Source organism: Pantherophis guttatus, chromosome 9, assembly GCF_059756535.1.
Source record: "Pantherophis guttatus breed Tessera chromosome 9, ASM5975653v1, whole genome shotgun sequence".
Classification (NCBI taxonomy): Eukaryota; Metazoa; Chordata; class Lepidosauria; order Squamata; family Colubridae; genus Pantherophis; species Pantherophis guttatus.
In genome coordinates, this window is record NC_142071.1 from 16224179 (window position 1) to 16247162 (window position 22984).

The window sequence follows — 22984 nt, forward strand, 5'->3', positions numbered from 1 at the left end:
GAGGCTAAAGGATGAGTTGTCTGGAATGCTATTTGCATCATTCTTGTTAATGTTGCAATAACGGATCTCCGTTTTCTGTGCTATGGTAATAGCTCTTTGGCTTCTGCCTGATGAATCTTTAATCTTTGGGGTCTAGAAACGTTGCCCCCAGATCTGGGTGACACTCAACCTGGAGCTTAAGCAAACAAAAGAAACAAGCGGCTGAGTTGCCTTGTCAGTTTCAAAGACCAGGTGGCTGATGTGTTACAGGAAGGGAACAGGTTCCAGTCTCTCTCTTGCAGCACAGACCCTCTTTCCTGCTCGGAGAATTTTGAAGACTATCACCATCAGTGATGAAGAAGAAAGAGTTTGAGACCTTGAGACTGGTAAGGAGGATGCTCTTTTCCCCCAAACCTTTTCTCTTTGGCTTTAGGAAATTATTCTAAGGAAACTGCCTTATTATTTCTAATTTCTGAGTATGTAATCAAGGAATGGAGGTGGTGGGATTTCAGTGAACACAGAGTGCATCCCTCCTCCTGAAGTCTGTTCCTCTTGCCTTCAGATCTGGATTTCTCTACTAATTTGGGGCCAATTTCCCTGGAGTTCAGTTGCAAGTGGGAGTGAAGCAGATGTTAAGGCTATCAGAACATGGACAACTGTTAGCTATATTCAAAGAAACTGAATAACCACAAAGCACAGGATGCTCTTAAGCATGGTGATATATAAAGAGGATTTTAGTGCTCTGGTGTACAAATCGTACACCATTTGTATGATTGAGGTGTACCACTGTACACTGGGTTTACTTATCATCCTGGTTTATTGAAGAAGAAGAGTAGAGTAGAGTAGAGTAGAGTAGAGTAGAGTAGAGTAGAGTAGAGTAGAGTAGAGTAGAGTAGAGTAGAGCTGAAAGGGACCTTGGAGGTCTTCTAGTCCAGCCCCCTGCTCAAGCAGGAGAACCTATACCATTTCAGAGAAGTGACTGTCCAGTCTCTTCTTAAAAACTTCCAGTGATGGAGTGCCCATGATTTCTGAAGGCAAGCTTTTCCACTGGTTAATTGTCCCCACTGTCAGGAAGTTTCTCCTTAATTCCAGGTTGCTTCTCTCTTTGATTAGTTTCCAACCATTGTTTCTTATTCTGCCCTCTGGTGCTTTGGAAAATAATTTGACCCCCTCTTCTTTGTGGCAGCCCCTCAAATATTAAAATACTGCTATCACCCCTAATTCTTTTCTTTAGACTAGCTAGACCCAACACCTGCAGCCATTCTTCATATGGTTTAGTCTCCAGATCTTTGATCATCTTAGTTGCTCTTCTCTGAACTTCTTCCAAAGTCTCAACATCTTCTTTGTAGTATGGTGACCAAAATTAGTTGCAGTATTCCAGGGTTTTGTAAAGTGATACTAATACTTCACGTGATCTTGATTCTATGCATCTGTTTATACAACCAAGGATTATATTAGCTTTTTTGGCTGCTGGTGCACACTGCTGGCTCATATTCAAGTGATCATCCACTAAGACTCCAAGATCCCTCTCACAGTTACTGTTTTTGAGCCAGATCTCGCCTAAGTGTATACTAAGTGCAGCTCTTATGGTTTATTAGCCAATTTGGGTTTATTAGGGTGGGATTATGCTTTGCAGTAAGCCTAAACAAAACTAACCAATGAGGGAACCAAGTAATTTTGTCATGTCAGTATCAGCCATTCAGTTCACAGTTGATGGCAAAACATCTCTTTCACACACTGCTTCATAAATGTCTGGAATCCTCTACTATGAGATGGTTTTTTACTGGTTTTGCTTTAGCATGTTACACATACCCCTGTGACTTATGGCTGAGTGTGATCTGTGCAAACACTCTGAACTGGGATTAACCAAGCAATGACTGGATGGCGAGGTTCTCAAACTTTCTTGATTCATAGTACACTTAGTGTCTCCCTAATTTTTTCCTAGAGCTCTTATCCCAAAACTGCAAACTATCTTGAGCTAGTAGTTCATGTTCTTATGGTAACCTTTGAGTTTGCTACAACACCCTGTGGGTATCTTGGCACACAGTTTGGGAACCATAGACTTAGTGCAAAATACAACCCCACCAAAATTATCTGTTTAGAATGCAATTCTTGTTAAAAGCTATGAATGAAAGCCATCTATTTTTCACTAGTTCTCCATATTCAATAGACAGGACACTTTCTCTCTCAGATGCTGGAACAAGCAGTAGTGGGTGAACTCCTGCTGCTTTCTGATGCCTCGTGGTTCTAAGATTTCTAGTGATACCTAACTGATCATGGCTGGAAACAGGATACTAGGGAGTGTGAAATGTGCCCAGCAAGTGGGCACATTTCTCCTGTGTGCCTACAATAGCATGAAAGACTTGGGCAAATGTCCTTTGTTTCTGAAACAAAGTCTCACCAATTCTATAGAAGAAATAGATATCCCTATGAACCAGCAAACTATTATATTTAACTAATGTAAACTGAGCTGTGGTGGCACAGTGGTTAGAGTGCAGTACTGCAGGCTACTTCTGCTGCCCGTCGGCTGCCTGGAATTTGGCAGTTCGAATCTCACCGGCTCAAGGTTGACCCAGCCTTCCATCCTTCCAAGGTCAGTAAAATGAGGATCCAGAGTGTTGGGGGCAATAGGCTGACTCTGTAAACTGCTTAGAAAGGGCTGGAAAGCATTGTGAAGCAGTATATAAGTCTAAGTGCTATTGCTATTGCTATTGCTAAACTATTTGTTGAATCAGTGTAATATTAGTGTACTATTACTTGAATCAACATCCCTAGTAGCATGGATTTAGAAACAGGTGCTATCATTACCCCATCACAGAGGTCAAGAAAGATCACAGTTTAATGATGCAATAGTATTCCAACCTGACTCCAGTCTTCTTTGGTTGTCCAAAGAATTCTGAAAGACAAATGTAAATATTTACAGTTTGTACTATAGTTAGGCTAGTTTTTGAAGGTTTTAAAGAGCAAACTGATCAATAAAATGCTCCCTTGTCTTAACCAGTAACTAAAAATAGAAATGTGGGAGGAAAGTGCAGACTATTTTGACTGTGTGATCATTATTTAATTAGCCATCATTCCATAAGTAAACTTACACAATCCAGTTTAAGCGGACCAAAAAGTCGGACAATGATTAAAAAATATATATTTGTGCATCTGAATTAGAATTCTAGAATTGTGGATTTATGAGTTATTCTTAATGTGTTTTTTTCACTTGACTAATCTTGGGAAGCAGCTGTAAATTGGAATCAGCAGACAAAAAGGAGAGAGGGTCCCCCCCCAAATACTCAAGAAATTTGAAATGGAGAAAAACACAACCTGATTTTCTCTCTTTTTAGATCATTTGTCAGTTTAGATATTTTGTTGCCAGTCATTTATTCATTTCATTGATACCGGGTCCTTTAGTGCTAAATGCTATCTAGAGCAGATAGCATTTAGCCTTTTTAAAAATTTCACAACAAGGGAAGCTAGCCACAATTGTAGAAGAAGACATGGGTTGCCTAATAAACTCTGTAGCCATGGGAGAATTGGAAGATAATTTCCCTGAAAAGCACATAGTTTAGAAAGCAATTTATCAGATGCAGATACAAAAAAGAGAAGAAGAGGAGATCAAGGTTATCCACTTTCAAAGTATAGTGTGCTTCTTCTTGAACCTTTCTTGCATTTCTCCTCTCATAGGTGGAACAGATCCTAACTGAATTCCAGCTACGGGAAGAAGATTTGAAGAAGGTGATGCGTCGGATGCAGAAGGAAATGGATCGAGGCTTAAAACTGGAGACGCACGAGGAGGCCTCGGTGAAGATGCTGCCCACATATGTACGGTCCACACCAGAAGGATCAGGTACTTGTTGGCTCATTAGAAATGGATGATGGGAGATGCAGTCTTAAACTCTTATTTTTTAAATCTCCATTGCATTGTCCAAAGACTATCCTGGAATTATAATCCTGGGCTAGAAATAAGGTAAAGGTACAGGTTCCCCTCGCACATATGTGCTAGTCGTTCCCGACTCTAGAGGGCGGGAGAGCCAGTGCTGTCCGAAGACATCTCTGTGGTCTTGTGGCCAGCATGACTAAATGCCAAAGGCGCACGGAACACCTGTTACCTTCCCACCAAAGTGGTCCCTATTCTAGCACTAGGGCTAGAAATAGAGGCATGCAAATATTAGTCATCATCATATTGAAATGCCCATTAAATCAATCATGGGGTTCTTCTGGAGGCAATGATCCAGGTTGCAAAGGTTGCAAAGGTTCCAAAGACATAAATTGACATGGTGTCACACTCTGGGGTTACAGAAGTTGGAGATTTCCTATCTTTGGATCTTGGAGGTACCAATTTCCGAGTGATGCTGGTCAAAGTGGGAGATGATGAGGAAGGGCAATGGAAGGTGAAGACAAAACATCAAATGTACTCCATTCCAGAAGATGCCATGACAGGAACTGCTGAAATGGTGAGTTGATCATCAAGACAAAAGGAACCAAATGAGAGGTGGGCTGGATTTCACAACATGACAAACTTTTAAATTTATATGCCGCCCCTCTCACCGATAAGGCACCTCTGCATAGCAACTCAACAGAGACATAATCTATGGAACTTTATATATTGATCAAATGCCAAAAAAAGCTTCAAGTTCCTACAACTACTAGAAAGTCAGTGTGGTGTAGTGATTAAAGTGAATGAACTAATACAGGGAAGATCCAAATTCATGTTTCCCTCCAGTCATGGAAACTCACTGGGTTCCCTTGAGTTAGTTTCTTTTGATCAATTTAATTTACCTCATGGTTTGGTTGCTGTACCAATAAAATAAAGAGGTGCTCATTGAAGCCATGTTTAAGTCAACAGTTAAGCCAAAGTTGTGTAGAAGACAGTGTTTTAGCAGCTTTTACATATTATGAAAATAGCAAAATTATCAAAGTCCTACCCAGTTGTTGGAAGGATGAGGGTGCCTTGCTCTCACCCTAGGATGTTGTGTTTTGCTCATTGTCAAAGAACTTGAGTTCTTGAATAAGCATTTTGCAAAAAGTGAAAGAAAATGTTCACTAAAGGACAATAGAATATTTGTGTCTCTCCCTCAGCTCTTTGATTATATTTCGGAATGCATCTCCGACTTCCTGGACAAACATCAAATGAAGCACAAAAAGCTGCCTCTGGGCTTTACATTTTCCTTCCCGGTTCGACATGAAGACATTGACAAGGTGAGATTTGAAACGAGGGATTTTGAATGCTTTCTGCTTTTGACTGCATGACTTTCTCAATGGAGCTGATGAATCATTCATAATCATACATCCCTAAACTACTGGAGGGTGCGATGTTCCTTCTGTCTCTATATGAGGGAAGCTTGGGAGAAAATATGCTAAATCAGAAAACAACCAAATAAGTTAAACTCAATCCCTTTGTGCTATGGAAGCTCAGAAGATGATCAATTTCTATAGAAAATTACTTCTGTTTTAAAAAAAAGTGAAGCACTTCGGTGATGTCACTGTCAGCCTTGAAATTCAGCATAAAACATAGATAAGTATACAGGTAGTTTTTATTTTACCACCATTTGTTTAGCGACTGCCTGAAGTTACAACGGCACTGAAAAACTGAGTTCCACTAATGTGCAAATCTGCCAAGGGAAATGTGTCACTGTACTAGTGTAAGTGCATGCATTGTAGATGAGCTTCTAGACAGATTCTTCAGCAGTGAATAGACCATGTTAGCCATGAACCATTGTATGATTTCTGTAGGATCGCAGACATTTTGCAAAATTTTAACAATCCTGCATTGTTGCTTTTTCTCCTATAAGAATATTAAAGAGGAGTCAATATGTTTGTTACTACAGTAGCTGTTAATGAGAAAGTCACAAACCATTGTATTTCATAACTTTTTTCTTCTTTTTTTGCTCTTCTTTCTCTTTCTTCTTTCTTTTCTATTTTTTTATTTAAGTTTGCTTTTTATCTGAGGCAAAATACTCAATAAATATAAATTTTAAAAATCTCTTACAACAATGTGAAGAGTTTGTGAAAATGTCATCATTCTCACGTAAGATCTAGTCTAAGATGATCAAAACCAGACAATCTGCAATTATTCTCCATTGCTGGTACATGGTTGCCTACATCTGCAGGCTCTTCTGATTACAATGTAGCTTTTTTCTTTGCTTTAGACAAACTTTCCCTTGCTATATTGATCCATATTGTTTGTTTCAGCCGTGGAGTTATGCTTGTTTTGCAAAGTTTGGTCTGATTCTTTCCATGTCCTGATTTGTAGGGCATTTTGTTGAACTGGACAAAAGGCTTCAAAGCATCTGGAGCTGAAGGGAACAACATTGTGGAGCTTTTGAGAGACGCTATCAAACGAAGAGGGGTGAGAGGAATAATCATTTCATAATGTTTGGTGCCTGGCTTCTTTTCAGCTAATTCTCAGGGTCAGAAAAAGCAGCCTTCTAATACATTGGGCACCTGACTCATTGAGCATAACCCCGTCTACTCTCTCTCTAAAGAACTGTGAGACTAAAATAAGATGTTTCGATAAGGAAAATGTGGAAGAAGGGAGCCATAGAAATGACTGAACCTGTCCTGTATTCCCTAAGTTTAGACCGCCTTTTTCAGGAACTGTCAAGTAAGATGAAGAACTAGATGGACGCAACATTGTGCTTTGCTTTTAGCAGCAGAATATTTAAGGTTTCCCTACCCCAGATGGCAGGCAGAAGACTGTTATACTGCCGTTTACGAAGGTTTTTAAATTGGAAATGTCAAGAGTTAAACTTCCAGCATTATATGTGAAGGAACAACAAGATCTTAAAAACATGGCAGTGTCTACAGAGTCCTCTGAAATGAATCCATTATCCATCATCCCAAATGAAGGACCCTAGGAGCAAGGGAGAACAGTTTAGATAGAAGTAATCTTTTCTTGGAGACTGAAGGTGTGGCCCACCTCTTGATTATGTTACTTTCTGATTAGTTTCAGTTCTCTACAGGTACAGAACAATCCAGATGCATGACGTCTCCTAGAGTAAGGGGATAGATCTCTTCTCCAAAGAATTTATAGCCTATTATTCAACACAAGGGAGGGGGGAGGAAGTGTATGTGTGTGTGGGGGGGGGAATACGAAGGGTAGGAAATCTGTTTCCCTCTTCCAATATTCCAGATTTGCAAGAATGCTTACAGAATGGCCACCTTCAAACCCAATGACACATAACAAAAGGAACATAGCATTTATTTTGTGGTGTGGTGTGACAAATCCTCTTTTGGTTTTGTGCAGAATGTTAGGAAAATCCCAGAGAACTTTGCCTCAATCTCTAGCCAACTTCAGAGACAACAACCTCCAACCGCCTTCCAACATCCTTGGAGTTATCTGATGGTATCTTTCTGAGAAGGTGGTCATTCCACATGTGTTATTTCTTGATGTCCTTCTAGAAAGATAACAGTGCTTTTTTCAACCCACTGCAGGATTTTGAGATGGATGTCGTTGCAATGGTCAATGACACAGTAGCAACGATGATTTCCTGCTATTATGAGGATCACAGATGTGAAGTTGGTATGATTGTGGGTAAGTAGACCTGTCATATACTTTCCCTGGGCACAACCATTGTAATCTGAACAACTCCTTCTTGCTGATTCAAACTGAACCCAGTTTTACAGAGAGGCTGCTGTAAACCTTCCTCGCTTGATATTATCCTGGTGGCCTCCACTGCTCTTAGTCAACATGGCAATAAAATTGGAGATGATGGGAATTATAGTTAAACATGTTTGGAAGACAGCACTTATCCAGTCAGTGATATGATTTGTTGAACTAATAGTTCTCCAACAAATTCTGACTGCAGATGTTTGTATGGATATTGTAGAAAACCATGGACATTCCCATTTTGAGCTGTGGCCTCTCCCCAGAGCAATAGCTTCTAAAAAGCTGGGTGATGGGATGGAATGTTGTCCAGATTCCAGAGGACCAAGAGACATCACAATTTAGATTGTGTGGGAGAAAGAGGGTGAAGACGGCTCCTTCCTAATAGTTTCCAAAGTATATATTTTATGATGCTTTAGTCTGTCAAACTGCTTTAGTTTGGCAAGGTTTCTGTCTCTGGGTGAGGAACAGTGAAGGAAATTGCTTGGAAGAATCTCAATGGGTCTTTCTTGAGTTTTGGAGCCTGAGAGCACAATTAGTACATCTTTGCAAACGGTTCCATCCCCATCTGCTGCTGGTTTGTTTTGTGCAGACAATGAACCTCCAGCATTGATATATGTTGAACATTCCTTGATGTTCCTGTCAGATTTTTAAAATAACACAATGGGAACAGAATGAACAGTTTTTTCCTGTAACGGGCAGGTGCTAAAGAACTACAAAGTGAGGCAAGAGTTATGCTCCATTTATCTGAAGATGAATAATACTATTTGCAGTACAGAGAGTAGGTTGCCTGGAAATTTGTGTTTTGGGTTGCTTTTTTTCCCCTTTAGCTCAGGTGCTCAATGTGGCCAAATTCTTATGTGACTATTATGATGATGTGACTATTCTGGAAACAGCTGTTATATATCAAGTGGACATTGTCAAGCAGTACTTTTTAACAGCACCCAAGGTCTTTCTGACATTCTAGATATATATTAGTTGCAGCAACCATAGTAATGACTCTGCTTCACTTGATTAAATGCTATTAAGGGACTTGCAGGTGTTTTACAACATGGGAAGCACTCTGCAGAATTTCCTTCTGCTAAATTGTAAATTCTAATTGTTGTCAGTACAGGGAGTCCTTGACTTAGGTCTAGTCACTTAGCCACCATTCAATGTTCCAATGGACCTCCCCCAGGCTATTTACAATCCAGATTTGAAGTTCTGATTACTGCTCCCTCCCCCCCCCCCCACCCCCCACCCCCCCAGTCATATGATTGCATTTTGGGTGCTTGTCAACCAGCCCACATTTATGGCTGTTTGCAGCATCACATGAATACGATTTATAACTTTATTTTTTTCAGAAAACCAGCATTTTATTTCCAATTTCCAGCAAAAAAAAACCCCAGAACCCTACCCATTGTGAAAAATGGGTTCTCCTGATGATTGCAGTTTTCGCTTTACAAGCATTGCATTTGTTTAATGACTGTGCAAAAAAGTTATGAAATTGGGTGTGATCACATAATGATCTACATAACAACCAGCATGAAGTACAACTATAATTATGGTCCTAAATTGAGGACTACATGTATGTGGTCTTCATAACGTAATTCTATTACATTTATTGAAAAGAAGTACTAAGGGTGACATGATAACAGTGTTCCAATATCTAAGGAATTGTCAGAAAGAAGAGAGGTTCAACCCATTTTCCAAAGCACCTGAAGGCAGAACAAGAAACAATGGATGGAAACTAATCAAGGAGAGAAGGAACCTAGAACTAAGCAGAAATATCCTGATAGTTAGAACAACTAACCAGTGGACAGACTTGACTCCAGAAATTGTGGGTGCTCCAACATTGGAGGTTTTTAAGAAGAGATTGTACAACTATTTGTCTGAAACGGTATAGGGTTTCCTGCCTGAGTGGGGGTTGGACTAGAAGACCTCCAAGATCTTCCAACTATGTTATTCTGTTATCAACTTTAGCCTTTATATGTTCTTTTAGTAATCCACTGATATTAGCTGGACCTGGAGTAAAATGTCAGCTTCCAAAAATCTTCAACGTGGACCAGGATAATAGAGACATGTCAAGGGTCTCCCGATGATGCTTGGGCTTGGATTGACTGGGGAAATTTCTTTGCCTCTCCTTCTCTTAGGCACAGGCTGCAATGCTTGCTACATGGAAGAGATGGAGAATGTGGAACTGGTAGAAGGCAATGAAGGACGAATGTGTGTGAACACCGAATGGGGCGCTTTCGGAGAGTCGGGAGAGTTGGATGAATTCCTCTTGGAGTATGATCGTGTGGTAGATGAAACCTCACTTAACCCCGGTCAGCAGCTGTAAGGAATATGTCAGATAAAGTTAACTTAATTGATTATTCTTCTCTGGTGTACTAGGGAACAAGAACAAGGCACTGAAGCTTGCATGAAAGCTGTGGTCTCACCATAACATCTAGGCACAAGTCATGAGTTTGGGATGGTCACAAAGGCAATTCCTTTTGATATCATTCCCTTCCATGGTGTTAATTTTAAGATCAATGTTTCTCAACCTTAGCAACTTTAAGATGGGTGGACTTCAAGTCCCAGAATTCTGGAAGTTGAAGTCCAAGTTGAAGTTTGAATCATGGAGGTCCATCCGAAAATTGCCAAGGTTAAGAAACACTAGATTAGAAAGTAAGATCTGTTGTGCTTTTCTAAGCTTAAAGTAAGGGAGGGCAATCTTAACTCTTGAAAATTACTTTGTTTTAGAAGTAATCTGTTAGGGTTCATGTGCAGTGGTGAATAGGGTTTAATCCAGAGATAAGTGTGACCCACCTTCCTTCCTTCCTTCCTTCCTTCCTTCCTTCCTTCCTTCCTTCCTTCCTTCCTTCCTTCCTTTCTTCCTTCCTTCCCTTCCTAACCCTTCCTCTTCCTCTTTTCTTTTATCCAACATCCAATTTCTCTCTCTCCCAAACAGCAGATTGCCAGGGAAGAAACAGAGAGCTCTTACCAAAATCTGGACTGATTATGTGCACATTTTAATAAGTACAAAAATCACATGACATTCTTTGGGCTATATGTAGCCCATACTTTCTGTAGAGAAGCTTTGCCTAATCTGGCCACCTTAAAATGTGTTGGGTTTGGAGATCTAGGATATTCAGACAAAAAGGGCTATGGTGTAAGAAAATGCCCTAGAATAGAGGGTTTTTTTACTTGCAAGCTTGTCCAAGCTTGTTGGTGTTATGTTGGTAACTTCTAGATGTGGGAACATCAACTCCCAGAATTCTCAGTAAAGGCCATGTTGGCTGAGATTTTGAGAGTTGACATCCACATATCAGGAGGATGTTCAAGTTGAGTAAAGCTGCTTTAGAATAGAGGTAATAACATTCATGGTTTCCTTTCTTGGCCTCATAGTAACAAGCAGGACTTGCAAAAAAACCCTCTTCTAATACTGAAAATATCATAGAGCTGAGTTTTAAACTCTGGCACAAATGACCTGTGCACACATTGGTTACTGGAAAAAAAAAGTCAAGTTAAGCAAAGTGGGAAAGTGGTTGTTTTTCCTTTGTTCAGAGAAAACAACCCCCGTTGTTAGGCAATCAATCTTCCTACGAGTGGATTTTGTTCAAACAAACTGCAGTGATTTCATCTGACACACTAACACATTTAACCTTCCCTATTATACATATATAAATGATCTCCATGCCTTGTGGGTGTTGATGCGTCTGCCTCCCCCCCACACACCTACCTACCTGCACGGAGCTTCTCCTGTGTGTGACTAAACTGTACCTTCCTTTCTCCAGGTTTGAGAAGATCATAGGGGGGAAGTACATAGGGGAGATTGTACGACTGGTGCTGCTAAAACTGGTAAATGAAAACCTACTCTTCAATGGAAAAGCTTCAGAAAAGCTGAAGACCAGAGGATCATTTGAAAGTCGTTTTATCTCACAGATTGAAAGGTAGTCAATACTGTACAAAGTTTACTTGGGGCACTTTGGAATCATCAGGAGAGGCCTATTGTTGCCCTGCTAATAGTTCTTAGTGAAAATAAGTGGAAAGGTTGTTTTGATGTCATGAGCAGGTTTTTGAACACCCTGGAAAAAAATATTGCAATGCAGACTGATGATTCCTCCTCTTCCCACCTACAATATGTCAGGTATTTTAGTCCTTTGTTATTTAGTTTATTTTATCCATTTTTCTGCAGCTGTTTTATTCTGTTTTAGCTTTATGTTTCATATTAATAATAATTTGGTTTTCAAAAAAGAAGGTGCTGATTTGCAAAAAAAAAATCAACGTGCACATAAAATCTATTCTAGGGAGTGAATTTAAAATGCCGTAGGCTCTTCTAAAGTGGCTGAAATTTATCTGCCCGGGAGTACAAAAATTCCAACAGAGTCTCGTCCTCATCAATTTTCTTCTGCAAATATTATAGACTCTTCTGTTAATCAGCCATGATGAATAACAAGTCAAAATTAGCCGCAGCTTTCTAATTCAGATTTTCCATTGAGGCTTGACAGATTTTCACTGAACCGTTCATGAAATTTTCATGATGTGAATGGTTATAAATGACCATCAGTTAGTTCCATGGCTTGAGAAGGAAGAGATCTTTTTGATTTATTCATGCAGCAACAGATTTTCTGCTTTCCAAGGGAATATTGGGCGTCCTTCAGTATAGATTATCTCAAAAAAATAAGGAATGCCAAACATAGGTTTCCCCTGGAAATCGTCAGGCAGTAGGTTAGATTAGAAAGCCAAAAAATGTTCAGTCAGAAAACAATGACAAGTCATCAGCATAATGCTACCAAGAAAGTTACATGGATGTGTTCATAAAGTCATTGGGGACTGTCCGAGGGGGAATTTTACTTTTAGAGGGATGCAAAACAATCTCAGATCAGAATACTTCATCCTCATGTTCCACAATTCCACAATGGCCATTCCAGTTATACTGGAAATGGAACAACCCTCACATGGATGGTTCCAACCTTGAACCTCTTTGCACAGCTCTATTTACAATCATCACCTAACCACTCGGCTTTTCTCTAGATTCTCAGTACAGTCTTGCTTCCTATTCCCTTACAACTGGGTTAGCTGGTCTTGCTGTATCTATCTGATAGACATGATTCAGAAAGCTTTTCTTAGAATAAAATTAACTTGTCATTCTGCTGCCCTAAGTCTTTATATTTCCATTTTGCTTCCAGTGATACTGGTGACCGCAAGCAGATTTACAATATTCTAACCTCTTTTGAGCTGTTTCCCTCTGCAATGGATTGTGACATTGTTCAGATGGCCTGTGAGAGTGTCTCCACACGGGCTGCCCAAATGTGCTCAGCTGGGCTGGCTGGGGTTATCAATCGCATGAGGGACAGCAGGAACGAGGAGACGCTGAAGATTACAGTGGGTGTTGATGGGTCAGTCTACAAGCACCACCCTAGGTGAGCCCTTGACACAACCTTGGTTTCCTTTTTAAAAAAAATAACTTTCACTGAAGAAACAAAATGAAAACAATGGAAATGGAAAGAAAGGAAAGATTGTAAAGAAGTAGCTTCCAATCTTTTTGACAGCATTTATATTGTACGCTCTCTCTCTAAGGTCACATCATAATTTCCTTCTTTCTAAGTTACTCTTTCTAATCTTCAGACTCATAAATCACAAGTTCATTTCTCTCTTTTTTTCAGCAAAAAATCCATAAGGGGTTTCCAATAAATGTTGTTGTTGATGTCTCTAATGAAATAAATTAATTTTGTTATCTTTGCTAATTCTGTTATCTTCACCAACAATTCCTCAATTGTTGGTATTTCAAAATTTTCATTTTTGTGCATATAACACTCCCCAAATAGTAATCATATGTCAAAATAATACTCCATGGCTCTTTTCCAATTGCCTATCCATTAATCCCAGAAAGAAAAGTTTTGATTTCAGTTGAATGTTGATCTTTAAAATCCTTTGTATCATTATATAGTATATAATTGAACACAGAAATTGTAGGGGTTTTAAACTCCATCAAGCATGATAAAATGACCCTTCACGTTGCCCATATTTCCAGTCTAAATTTGAAAGATCCTTATACAATCTAGACAACTTTTCTGGAGTCTTATAGTAACATATATCATTTTATAAAAATTCTAAATTATAACATAATGAAAATTTCAATTTTTTAACTACATATTTTCTCACAATTCCATCCTATAGTGTGATCAAAATTGCCCATGTTGTCACACACACTTTCATGATACAACTTTGGTTTCCTGATGCACAAGGGCATCTCAAATGATCAAATATTTAACTAAGTGATACGATCATGCTGAAATATTGCCAATTGTGAAAAAAAGTCTAGGTTCCTAGGTGAAGATATCATGAGAGAATTTTGGTTCTCAGAGGAGTGCAGAAAATATTTGATCCCTCAAGCAAAACAGTATCCTAGCAATCAAAACTATCTCTTGAGGGACAAAAAGCCTAGAGCAATGGTTCTCAACCTGTGGTCCATGGACCCCTGAGGGGGCTGTGATGTAATCGCAGGAGTCTACAAAGGATTGAAAAAAATATTATGATTTAAATCTTAAGTCTTGGGCATCCAGGGCCATGGTCCATGGCCACAAAAGGTATTTAAAGGGGGTCCATGTTGAAGAGAAAGTTGAGAACCTTTTAGTGTAAATGCAAACTTTTGAATATGTGTTATCATCCCAATTTTCCCATTGTTTCTTAGAATCTGGCATCTTCTGCATATTAAAAACATAAATATGTGTGTGTATTCTTTTTTTTTGTAAACAAGTTTTATTAAAATTTTTCTTTCATCATACATATTTTATGAACAGAGTGTTGACCAGATCACATCTTCTACATTTTATATATATTAATCTTCTTAATTTATTCCAATCTTCCCATTTTTTCCATATTCATCCCTTTCATATAGTTCTTTATCACGAATTAATCATTTTTCACCATATCTTGTTATTTCAACTTCTGCCATATTGTTCTTTTTTTTTTCCAAGTCCATTTTACATATTTCCAATTTCAGTCATAATATTCTTTTTCCATACTTCTTTGTCTTATCTTAATTTCTCTTAATACATAATAAGCAGGACCACTAATTCCTAATCTCTTACAATAACATCAATTAATTATCTTATTTCTCCATTACAGAATATATTTCTCAAAATCCCCATCCCACTTTTTAACATTTCAACTTTGTCTCTTAATTAAAATTGTCTTCAAAATTAAGCCAAATTACTATTTCACATTTCATCTGCTATTCTGTTTTACTATAAACAATATACACCATCACATTCAAATCTTACATTAAAACCCTTTAACTTGACCATCCACAATTAATAATATTAATACTGTTCCCTTAAATCTACTAATATTTACCTTATTTCCCTTCCTCCTTTCCACTGATCTTCCCTTCTTTAACCATTTTCTCTTGGTCTCTCCAAAATTCCACTTCTTGATAATTTTCTCCTTTTATCCCATTCTCTTAACTACTTCTTTTTCCTTTTTGGTTTTGTTTTTATATTTATTATATCTTTTCTTCTGACTCCTTTTTCTCACTTTTAGATATAATATTCAAATAGTTCTCCCCAAGTTTTCTCCTAATCTCTTTCCACTATTTCCCTCTTTACCCTTTGATTGATTCTTTTTGGGGGGATGTCCCTATCCGCTCTTTTTTTGCCACTGTAAATCCCAGTGAAATCATCTAACTGCTTTTTGCATTCAATTCCTTTTCCTTCAATATTATTTTCTTGCTCCTCATTTATGCTCTCTTCTGCCACCTTCTCCCCTATTTCTTGTACTTTGTGTTCCAGCAAAATTTCTGACTTTTTATTACCCTTTAGTGATTCATGCATATTTTAAATTCAATTAATTCCTCACACATCCAAGACTCCATATTGCCAATTTAAGAAAATGTTAAAACTTTAAAATGTCATATTTAATTAAAATTTAAAATTCATTTAGTCTCTTTTTGTTTTCAAATAATGTCCAATTTAAGTATTTATCCAGTCCACTCCAAGTTAAATATTTGTATCTTCCACAGCCATTGAGAATTGAGACCAAGCAGTGTAGAAAGACAGATACTCCTTAAAAGTTCTCACAGTTTCCAAATTATCTTTTAGTGGTCAAGGTCACAGCTGTACTTTTTCTTCCTTCCAGTATATATTGCAGTACACTCTTTCAGCCAGCAGATGTGTCTCTCAAATCCACAATATTTTCAAGCCAACTAAATGTCAAAGCTGTCAAAAATATTTAAATCCACATAAAGAATACTTTTCCTCGGGTTCTTTTCTTATTTTTAGTTTGTCCAAATCCAATTATAGATACAAAAACTTTCTTGGGCTTTAGTATTTTAGCCTCCTCTTTATTCTTCTCCCTCCATTGAATTTCCCAAGTGCCAATTAGCCACTCATATCAGCTCCGGGACACCTTTTAATCCAATTCCAAATTTTCTTTTACCTGTGAGTTGGCCAATCACTCACCCGGTACCAGCACTCCATTTAAACACCACTCCTGCACAAAAAACTTAGTCTGGTTGCCCCAGCTTCAGACCCCTGTCCGAAAAGCTGCCTCTGACCTTTTGAGGAACTTTCCTGTTCCTCTTGGTCTTATGAGATGCCTCTCCTTCTTCACCGTCCCTACAGGACAGTTCTGGTCCGAAGACCCCCTGACAGCAGTTTGTCCGGCTGGATTTTCGCAAAGCTCATCGGAGCCCGCTATTTTTCTTTTTTCTTTTTTTCTTTTATTGAAAAAGTTTTCAAATACAAATTTTTCCCCCATTTTTCTCCCCCCCTCCTCCCTAACCCCCCCTCACCACCCATCCCCCCCTGTGACTTCTTCACAACAAAAACCTAATTCATAACAGATTATATAATATTTTACCATCCCCTTACTCCCTCCTCTAAATACTGACCCTTACTTGCTAATAATATTATTAATATTGTTAATTCCCCCTTTTACCATACATTTCAGAAATGTATAGCCCGCTATTTTTCCATCCAGTCTCACTGTGACACTTCTGGTTCCCCCCTTTGTGTGTGTATTTTTGACTTTTTAAATATTATCCATGTTGCAAATCCATGGGCCGTCCATGGGAATGAGAAGAGTTACAGCTGAAAAACCATAGGCAAACAGAAGATTAGAGGTGCTTTCATACATAACATTTAGCTTGACCCTTATTCAGCCAGGTTGGAGGACCTGCTGCCAAAGACATCCAATTTGCTCCAAAACAGCTCCATACTGTGATAACAGCAAACATCAGAGTACTAGGCAGGATATCAGAAATAATAACTTCTGTGTTTCAAACTCATTGTTGAGGCTTAAGCCAACAAATTGGACACTTGAATGCCACAAAGGGCCTGTCTACATGCCTGGGCTGCTTTCAACACAACCTGATTCATCCTGATTAAAATGAAACCTGAAATATAGGGTGGGTAGGAGGGATCCCTTTTAAGAAGTGGGCGGCTTACCAGTTCATGTTGTTAGAATTCTGCAGATCTAGCAGAGTGTTGTTCAATTTATGCTCCAGAGTTTCCTGAAACCCAGGCAACTGAATAAACTTAGCCAGTTTTGGTTTTTTAAAACGATTGTGTTAAATTCAGCTGTAGAGTTGCAACACTGATATCTGCTTTGAAGGGCTCTGAAACCCCTGCCTGTCCAAGAGGTTTCTTCTCGGAAAACACTGACTCTTCCTTTCTCCTTCTTCTCTCCCTTTTTTTCTTCTGTTCATAGTTTCAAAGAGCGTTTCCATGCATCAGTCAGGCAACTCACTCCAGGCTGTGACATCGCCTTCCTGCAGTCAGAAGAAGGCAGTGGACGAGGAGCCGCTCTCATTTCTGCTGTAGCGTACAAAATGGCTTGCATGATTGGCCAATGAAATGGACTATGAAAGGAAAGCTGTCTCTAGGAAAGCACCTCTTCTTCTCAGTGACCAGGATGTGTTCTTTTGGGGTGTGCCAGGAACAGGACCAGTAGGAGGAAATTATTCCTGGGGAGTTGAATGACCACTGGATAGAACGATGGCTGGATCAACATTGGGTTCCTCCTAACTTCTATTTGTAGAGAATGCAATTATTCTTTCAAACATCAACTTTTCCTTTTTCTTCAAATTCTCCTATAATGTATGAAGGCGGGAGGGGGATATGGGTTAGAGTTTAAGTAATGAATTGAGGGGTGTTCAATTTATATATTAAAACAATTCATTTAGTTCTATGGTGGTGTTGAGTGAACAGGAAGGAAGTTAATTTGTTGGGGTGGAAAATTGCTCAACAAAAAGATCTTGACCAATCAGTCAATAAGAAGAGTAAACCAAAAATTGTTTTTCCCAGTGAAATGATCATTGGAGCCTTGCTTTATAGAATGCAGAGCATTGCACGTAGAAGATAGCAAAGGAAGATATCAAGTCTAAAGTGTAGAATCATCCAAAATGTGCCACTGGTTTCTTTAGAAAATTTGATTCTAAGGAGATTAAAACAAAGGTCCGTATCAACGTGTGGTGGCTAGATATGATCTCCATTTCAATGTTTCTAGGAAATGTTGATGCTGATTTTCTTCCTCAGGTAGCTCTTAATTCTGTCTTAATGTGATTCGGGCTATATTATCTCCCCACTTGCGTTCAACCACAGCACAAAGATCTCCTGCCGTAAGAACCACTTTTTTCCACTGGATTCACATGGCACTGCCTTCATCTTGTCCCTAACCCATTTGAGACTGACATATTCATGGTTAGCCACAAATAGTTTCTCCTTTCCTTTGACAGATGCCTTGAAGCTGCTCCTGCTAAAATCTGTTAGACTTTGTCACCCTTGTCTTGGAGAGAACTCAGGGCGATGACTGGGATCAAAGACATAAGAAGCAATAAAGGGATCACAAATGAGAATGGCCAAATTCATATTCCTTATAGTTTTCTGCCAGCTCAACCATGGATGGAACTCAACTGACAAACAGAGAAAGGCCCTAAGTGAATGTGTCAAATCTGAACTTGAGATACCATCTCCAGAAATAGCACAACCCAGATATTTGAAGTTTCATTTGCTTTCATGAAATTCCAGATCTAGGTCAAATCCAGGAGGCCTGAAAACAAACAGGTTATTCTCTATACCAATATGACACTAGAAGAGTGGGAGAGAGGCAGAGTGACAGGTTCATTATACATCTGGCTGAATCCAGGGGTTAAATTTTTCCCTAGTGAACGTGAATGTGGGCTTAGGTAGGATCACTTGTGTTGGGTTTAATAGAGTTAATCTATTTGCAGTAGAGGTTAATTGCCATTTCAGTGTGATTGCCCATAAAACATTAGACACCACACTGCCTATTGTTAACAAGCATTGGAGGAGTCTTGGCAGAGTATAAAAAGTCAGTTCTGGAGCACCATATCCTTATCATTTCCTGATTCTCTTTTTAGCTTTCTTTTTTTAGCTCTGGTTCTATTTTTAGAGACTAAGAAAAATAGAAATCGCAATACTTCCTCTAAAAACGTAGATCCCAGACTGTTATTTGCTAACTATGAAAAGGTTTTGCAATTTCCCTACATGGCTGAATTTGGGCTAAGCAATGATTTGTTGATATCTAGATAATAAGCCAATTAATGTGGATGGGTTGCAGTTGGACAAAAATGCCAGTTAGTAAAGACAAGGATGATATGCGTTGCAGTGGCTGAAATTGATGATTGGGTGAACGCTATAAAGATTCTAGTCCAGATGTATTTGAGATGAAGTAAAGAAAGATGTATGGGTAGAGTAATGAAAAAAGTGGGGGGAGATCCTGGAGCAATTTGTATGAAACATTGGCTAAGGTTAAAAATGTACAGGCCCTTGTCATAAAATCAAAAAAGATAAATCAGAAAGATAAATTGATGAGCAGGTCAGAAACAGACAACAAACTGTTGACAACAGACACATCTATTTCCTGGATGTTTAGCAAAGATAGGCTGGAATACAAACATACTTGCACAGTTTAAAAGCACACATAATTCTGCTTTTTTAATGGAATATCTTGCCAATCTCCATTCCTCCTATTGAGTTTTTGGTCATACAGTTGCTTGGCTTAGGCACACTTGCTTTCTTATCACTGGCATAATATTGTTTATTTTCCTGTTTTGTTTTACTTCTGAATCCTGCTATTTTTTCATAGTTTTGGGGGGTCTTTTATATTAAAATAAATTAAAATATGGGTAAAAATTATCCCTGTGTCATTGTTTTCCAATAACTATTCTATGCACTAAATTGGAATACAATACATAACTGCAATATCTGTATGGTAAAGAAGTAATATACAGAGGAATCCCAGGCAGACAGACAGATATGAAAGTCAGCTTTACTCTTTAATTTATTTTCAGCCATGTAATTTCAGAATTGTTTACTGAAGTCGGGTAGGAAACATTCAAATATGCAAACAGTGATGATAAACTTTGGGAACAATTTAATAACATTCACTTGTAGGATATTTTTTAAAAATATGAGTATATATAATAAAGTGAATTGCTAGTTATTAATATTCCTAAGGAACATAACATATAAAAGCATCCAGGGAATGCATCCAAAAAAAGAGAGGATGCAAATATAAGAGACTGCTTATAATGTACAAACGCCAGTGTTTATGCTTCAATGGTAAATTTCAAAGTTATCATTTATTTATTTATTTATTTGTCAGATTTATATGCCGCCCTTCTCCCGTAGGACTCGGGGCAGCTCACAACAATAAAACAACCCGACAATAGATAAAGATTAAATAATATTAAAAACCAATTTAAAATCCTCAAATCCCCAAGTTAAAATCCACGGCAGATCAGGGAAGTTGCTGAAAGAGCCATATCTTTAGGTCGACGCGGAAGGTGCGGAGGTCAGGGGCCGTCCGGAGCCTGGTGGGAAACCCATTCCAGAGGGTCGGTGCGACCACAGAGAACGCCCTCATCCTGGGGACCGTTAGCCAACACTGTCTGGCCGAGGGGACCCGGAGGAGGGCAGCCCTATGTGAGCGCACTGGGTGGTGGGAGACTGGTGGTGGTGGGAGATCCGAACTTACTGCTCTGGGACGAGGAACCAAGAGAGGAAACCTGCAGCAAAGAGAGAAAGGAGCCACAGAGCAGAGACGACTTCCGATTGGCTATTCTGAAGATGTTGGAAGCGCCCACCAGCAAAGGGGAGCTCATCGTGGAACTCCAGGGCCTCCTGGAAAGCCATGGAGCAGTGATGGGCACCCAGGAACCAGAAAATGAAGTCGCCAGTCCGGCAAGGGAAAGGCTTTCTCAAGCTGAAGCTCCGGACTTGGAAGATTTCATTTCCGCGCCATGCTCCTGGTGGCCATCTTGGAATGGCCGACAACCAATGGGAGCCTAGATTTGAAAGAAATGGCGCGAACCTGCAGGGACCCCAACACGAGTGGGGAAGAACCCGAAAACCAAGCAGAGACAACACCGCAGACCTACAAGGGCCCACCTACCGGGCCCAAAGTGGAAAAAACAATAGAGACTTTAGCGGCAGCACTCGGCTCCGCATTCAAGCCTCCCGCGCCTTCAAAGAAACGCCCCGAGGCACCCCAAGGCCAAGGGGACATCTGGATGACCACCGGAACCCACGCAGCAACCCAGCCGACGACCCGAGAGACAACGCGCCCAGAAAGCGACCACCAGAACCCGACCACCTGCAGGACCGATCGACCGCAGGATTCACACTCGCCACCTGCTGCACCAACTTCATCGGACCCGGAAATAAGAAGAAAAAACAGCTACTTACCAGCCACGCGATCCCCGCCAGGCTTCTCTACTCTCCCGGAGACCACCCAGCATCACCCAGGATCTGCCGCTGCCGCCGCTGCCGCCGCCGCCGCCCCACCACTGTACCACCGAGTCCAGGGGATCCTCGACTTACGCCCACCACCGCGGCCGCACCACCGAGCTCCAGAGGTCCTCGACCTGCGACCGCCTCGCCTCCTCACCTCTTCCCGTTCTTCGCCCGAGATGCAGGGGCCCAGCCATGGCATCCGTCATCCAGGGAGGGCTACAGGCCCGCCAGGAGCGAGCCCAGCCTCCCACTGGCAGGCCTAGGCCTAGGCCTGAGAGCAACAGCAGAGAGCTCCTCACCTGATGATCTCCAGCGCGAAATGAGCTTCGCGCATGCCCAGTCGCCACCTGCAGGAAGAGAGAGGAACATAGAGATAAGTACAAAGAGCATAGAGATAAATCCATACAGACTAGCAACAAGCATCCCTCCAGCATATTGCGAGTTCCCTCACCTACAAAACCACCATGGACAGCTCCAGACTGTGAGTAATTTATCATACAGCTCAATGACTTTGCCTGCTGACTTCCACAAGTTAAAATTAGATGGAACTAATTTCTTAGAGTGGAATCATCAACTACAAATTATTTTTCTAAGAGAAAATATGTTATTTTTACTTGATGATCCACCCAGAAAACCCTGGATCTTTGATACAGATTGCCTGCACCACAGGGCCTATTACTTGCTAATAGCTAGCCTATCACCCAGCATATACCCTAGCCTTGGTCGCTACCAGACTGTGGCTGAGATATTGCAAAAAATATTTAATCTACTCTATAGTAAGAGTGCAGCCACAACCACCAAGATATCTAGGGAGTTCTACTCAGCTAGACACAAGGCTGGAACTCCCATGGGGGAACACATCCTTAAACTAAATGCCACCAGGGCAGAACTCATACAAAGGGGGGAGACTATCTCAGAAGATAGCATGAAGAGCATAATCATAAATTCCCTGGACTCTAGCTGGGAAAACTTTATATTACAACTAGATAGCCTCAACATAGAGCATCTCTCCCTAGAAACACTTACCAACAGGCTGATAGCGGAGGATAGCCTAAGAAGGGACCACTCCACGAGCCGCAGAGAGAGTAGACCCATAAAAAGAGTAGATTTTCAAACCAGGGATCACAACACCCCAGAATGCTTCATCTGCGGCTCCAGAAACCATTATAAGAGGGACTGCCCCAGAAACCAAAGGGACAGAGACTACAATCACCACAGGGAAAGGCAAGGCTGGAAGTCAGGGTACTCAGATAGGCGCTCACCAGACAGAAGGTTCAGGTGCAGGGACTCACCCAATCCCAGAGACAGGAGGGGACATAGAGACAGCTCCAGGGACAACCAAACAGGTTCACTGTATGGCCTTGGAGACCACCAACCCACACGCACGCAGCCAAGGAAAGGGAACACATGGCTCATCGATTCAGGAGCCACCAACCACACCACCACCAACAGAGACATACTAACATCATTCACACCGAAGAAATACCACATTAAGGTATTTCAGGTATTTCAGGACAAGGTACTGGTAACAGGAGAAGGGAACACACACATAGATGGGATAGGGAAAATAGAGGGGGTATTGCTCAAACCTGAGATACCCCACAATACACTGGCAACTCTCAAGCTCAGCAAAGACTTAGGCATTGAGACAACCTTTAAGGGAGGGAAAGCGTACATGACAAAA

At 40.2% G+C, this 22984-nt stretch overlaps 1 protein-coding gene across 1 annotated transcript; it reads left to right on the forward strand.

Moving 5' to 3' along the window:
* The first annotated feature begins 332 nt into the window (after positions 1-332).
* GCK (glucokinase) lies at positions 333-19701 on the forward strand. The gene is made up of 10 exons (XM_034436948.1): positions 333-365; positions 3655-3817; positions 4270-4424; positions 5050-5169; positions 6224-6319; positions 7405-7504; positions 9709-9892; positions 11335-11490; positions 12730-12963; positions 17252-19701. Exons 1-10 carry the CDS (start codon positions 333-335, stop codon positions 17394-17396), a joined length of 1386 nt encoding a protein of 461 aa, XP_034292839.1. The 3' UTR covers positions 17397-19701.
* Positions 19702-22984: the final 3283 nt, after the last annotated feature.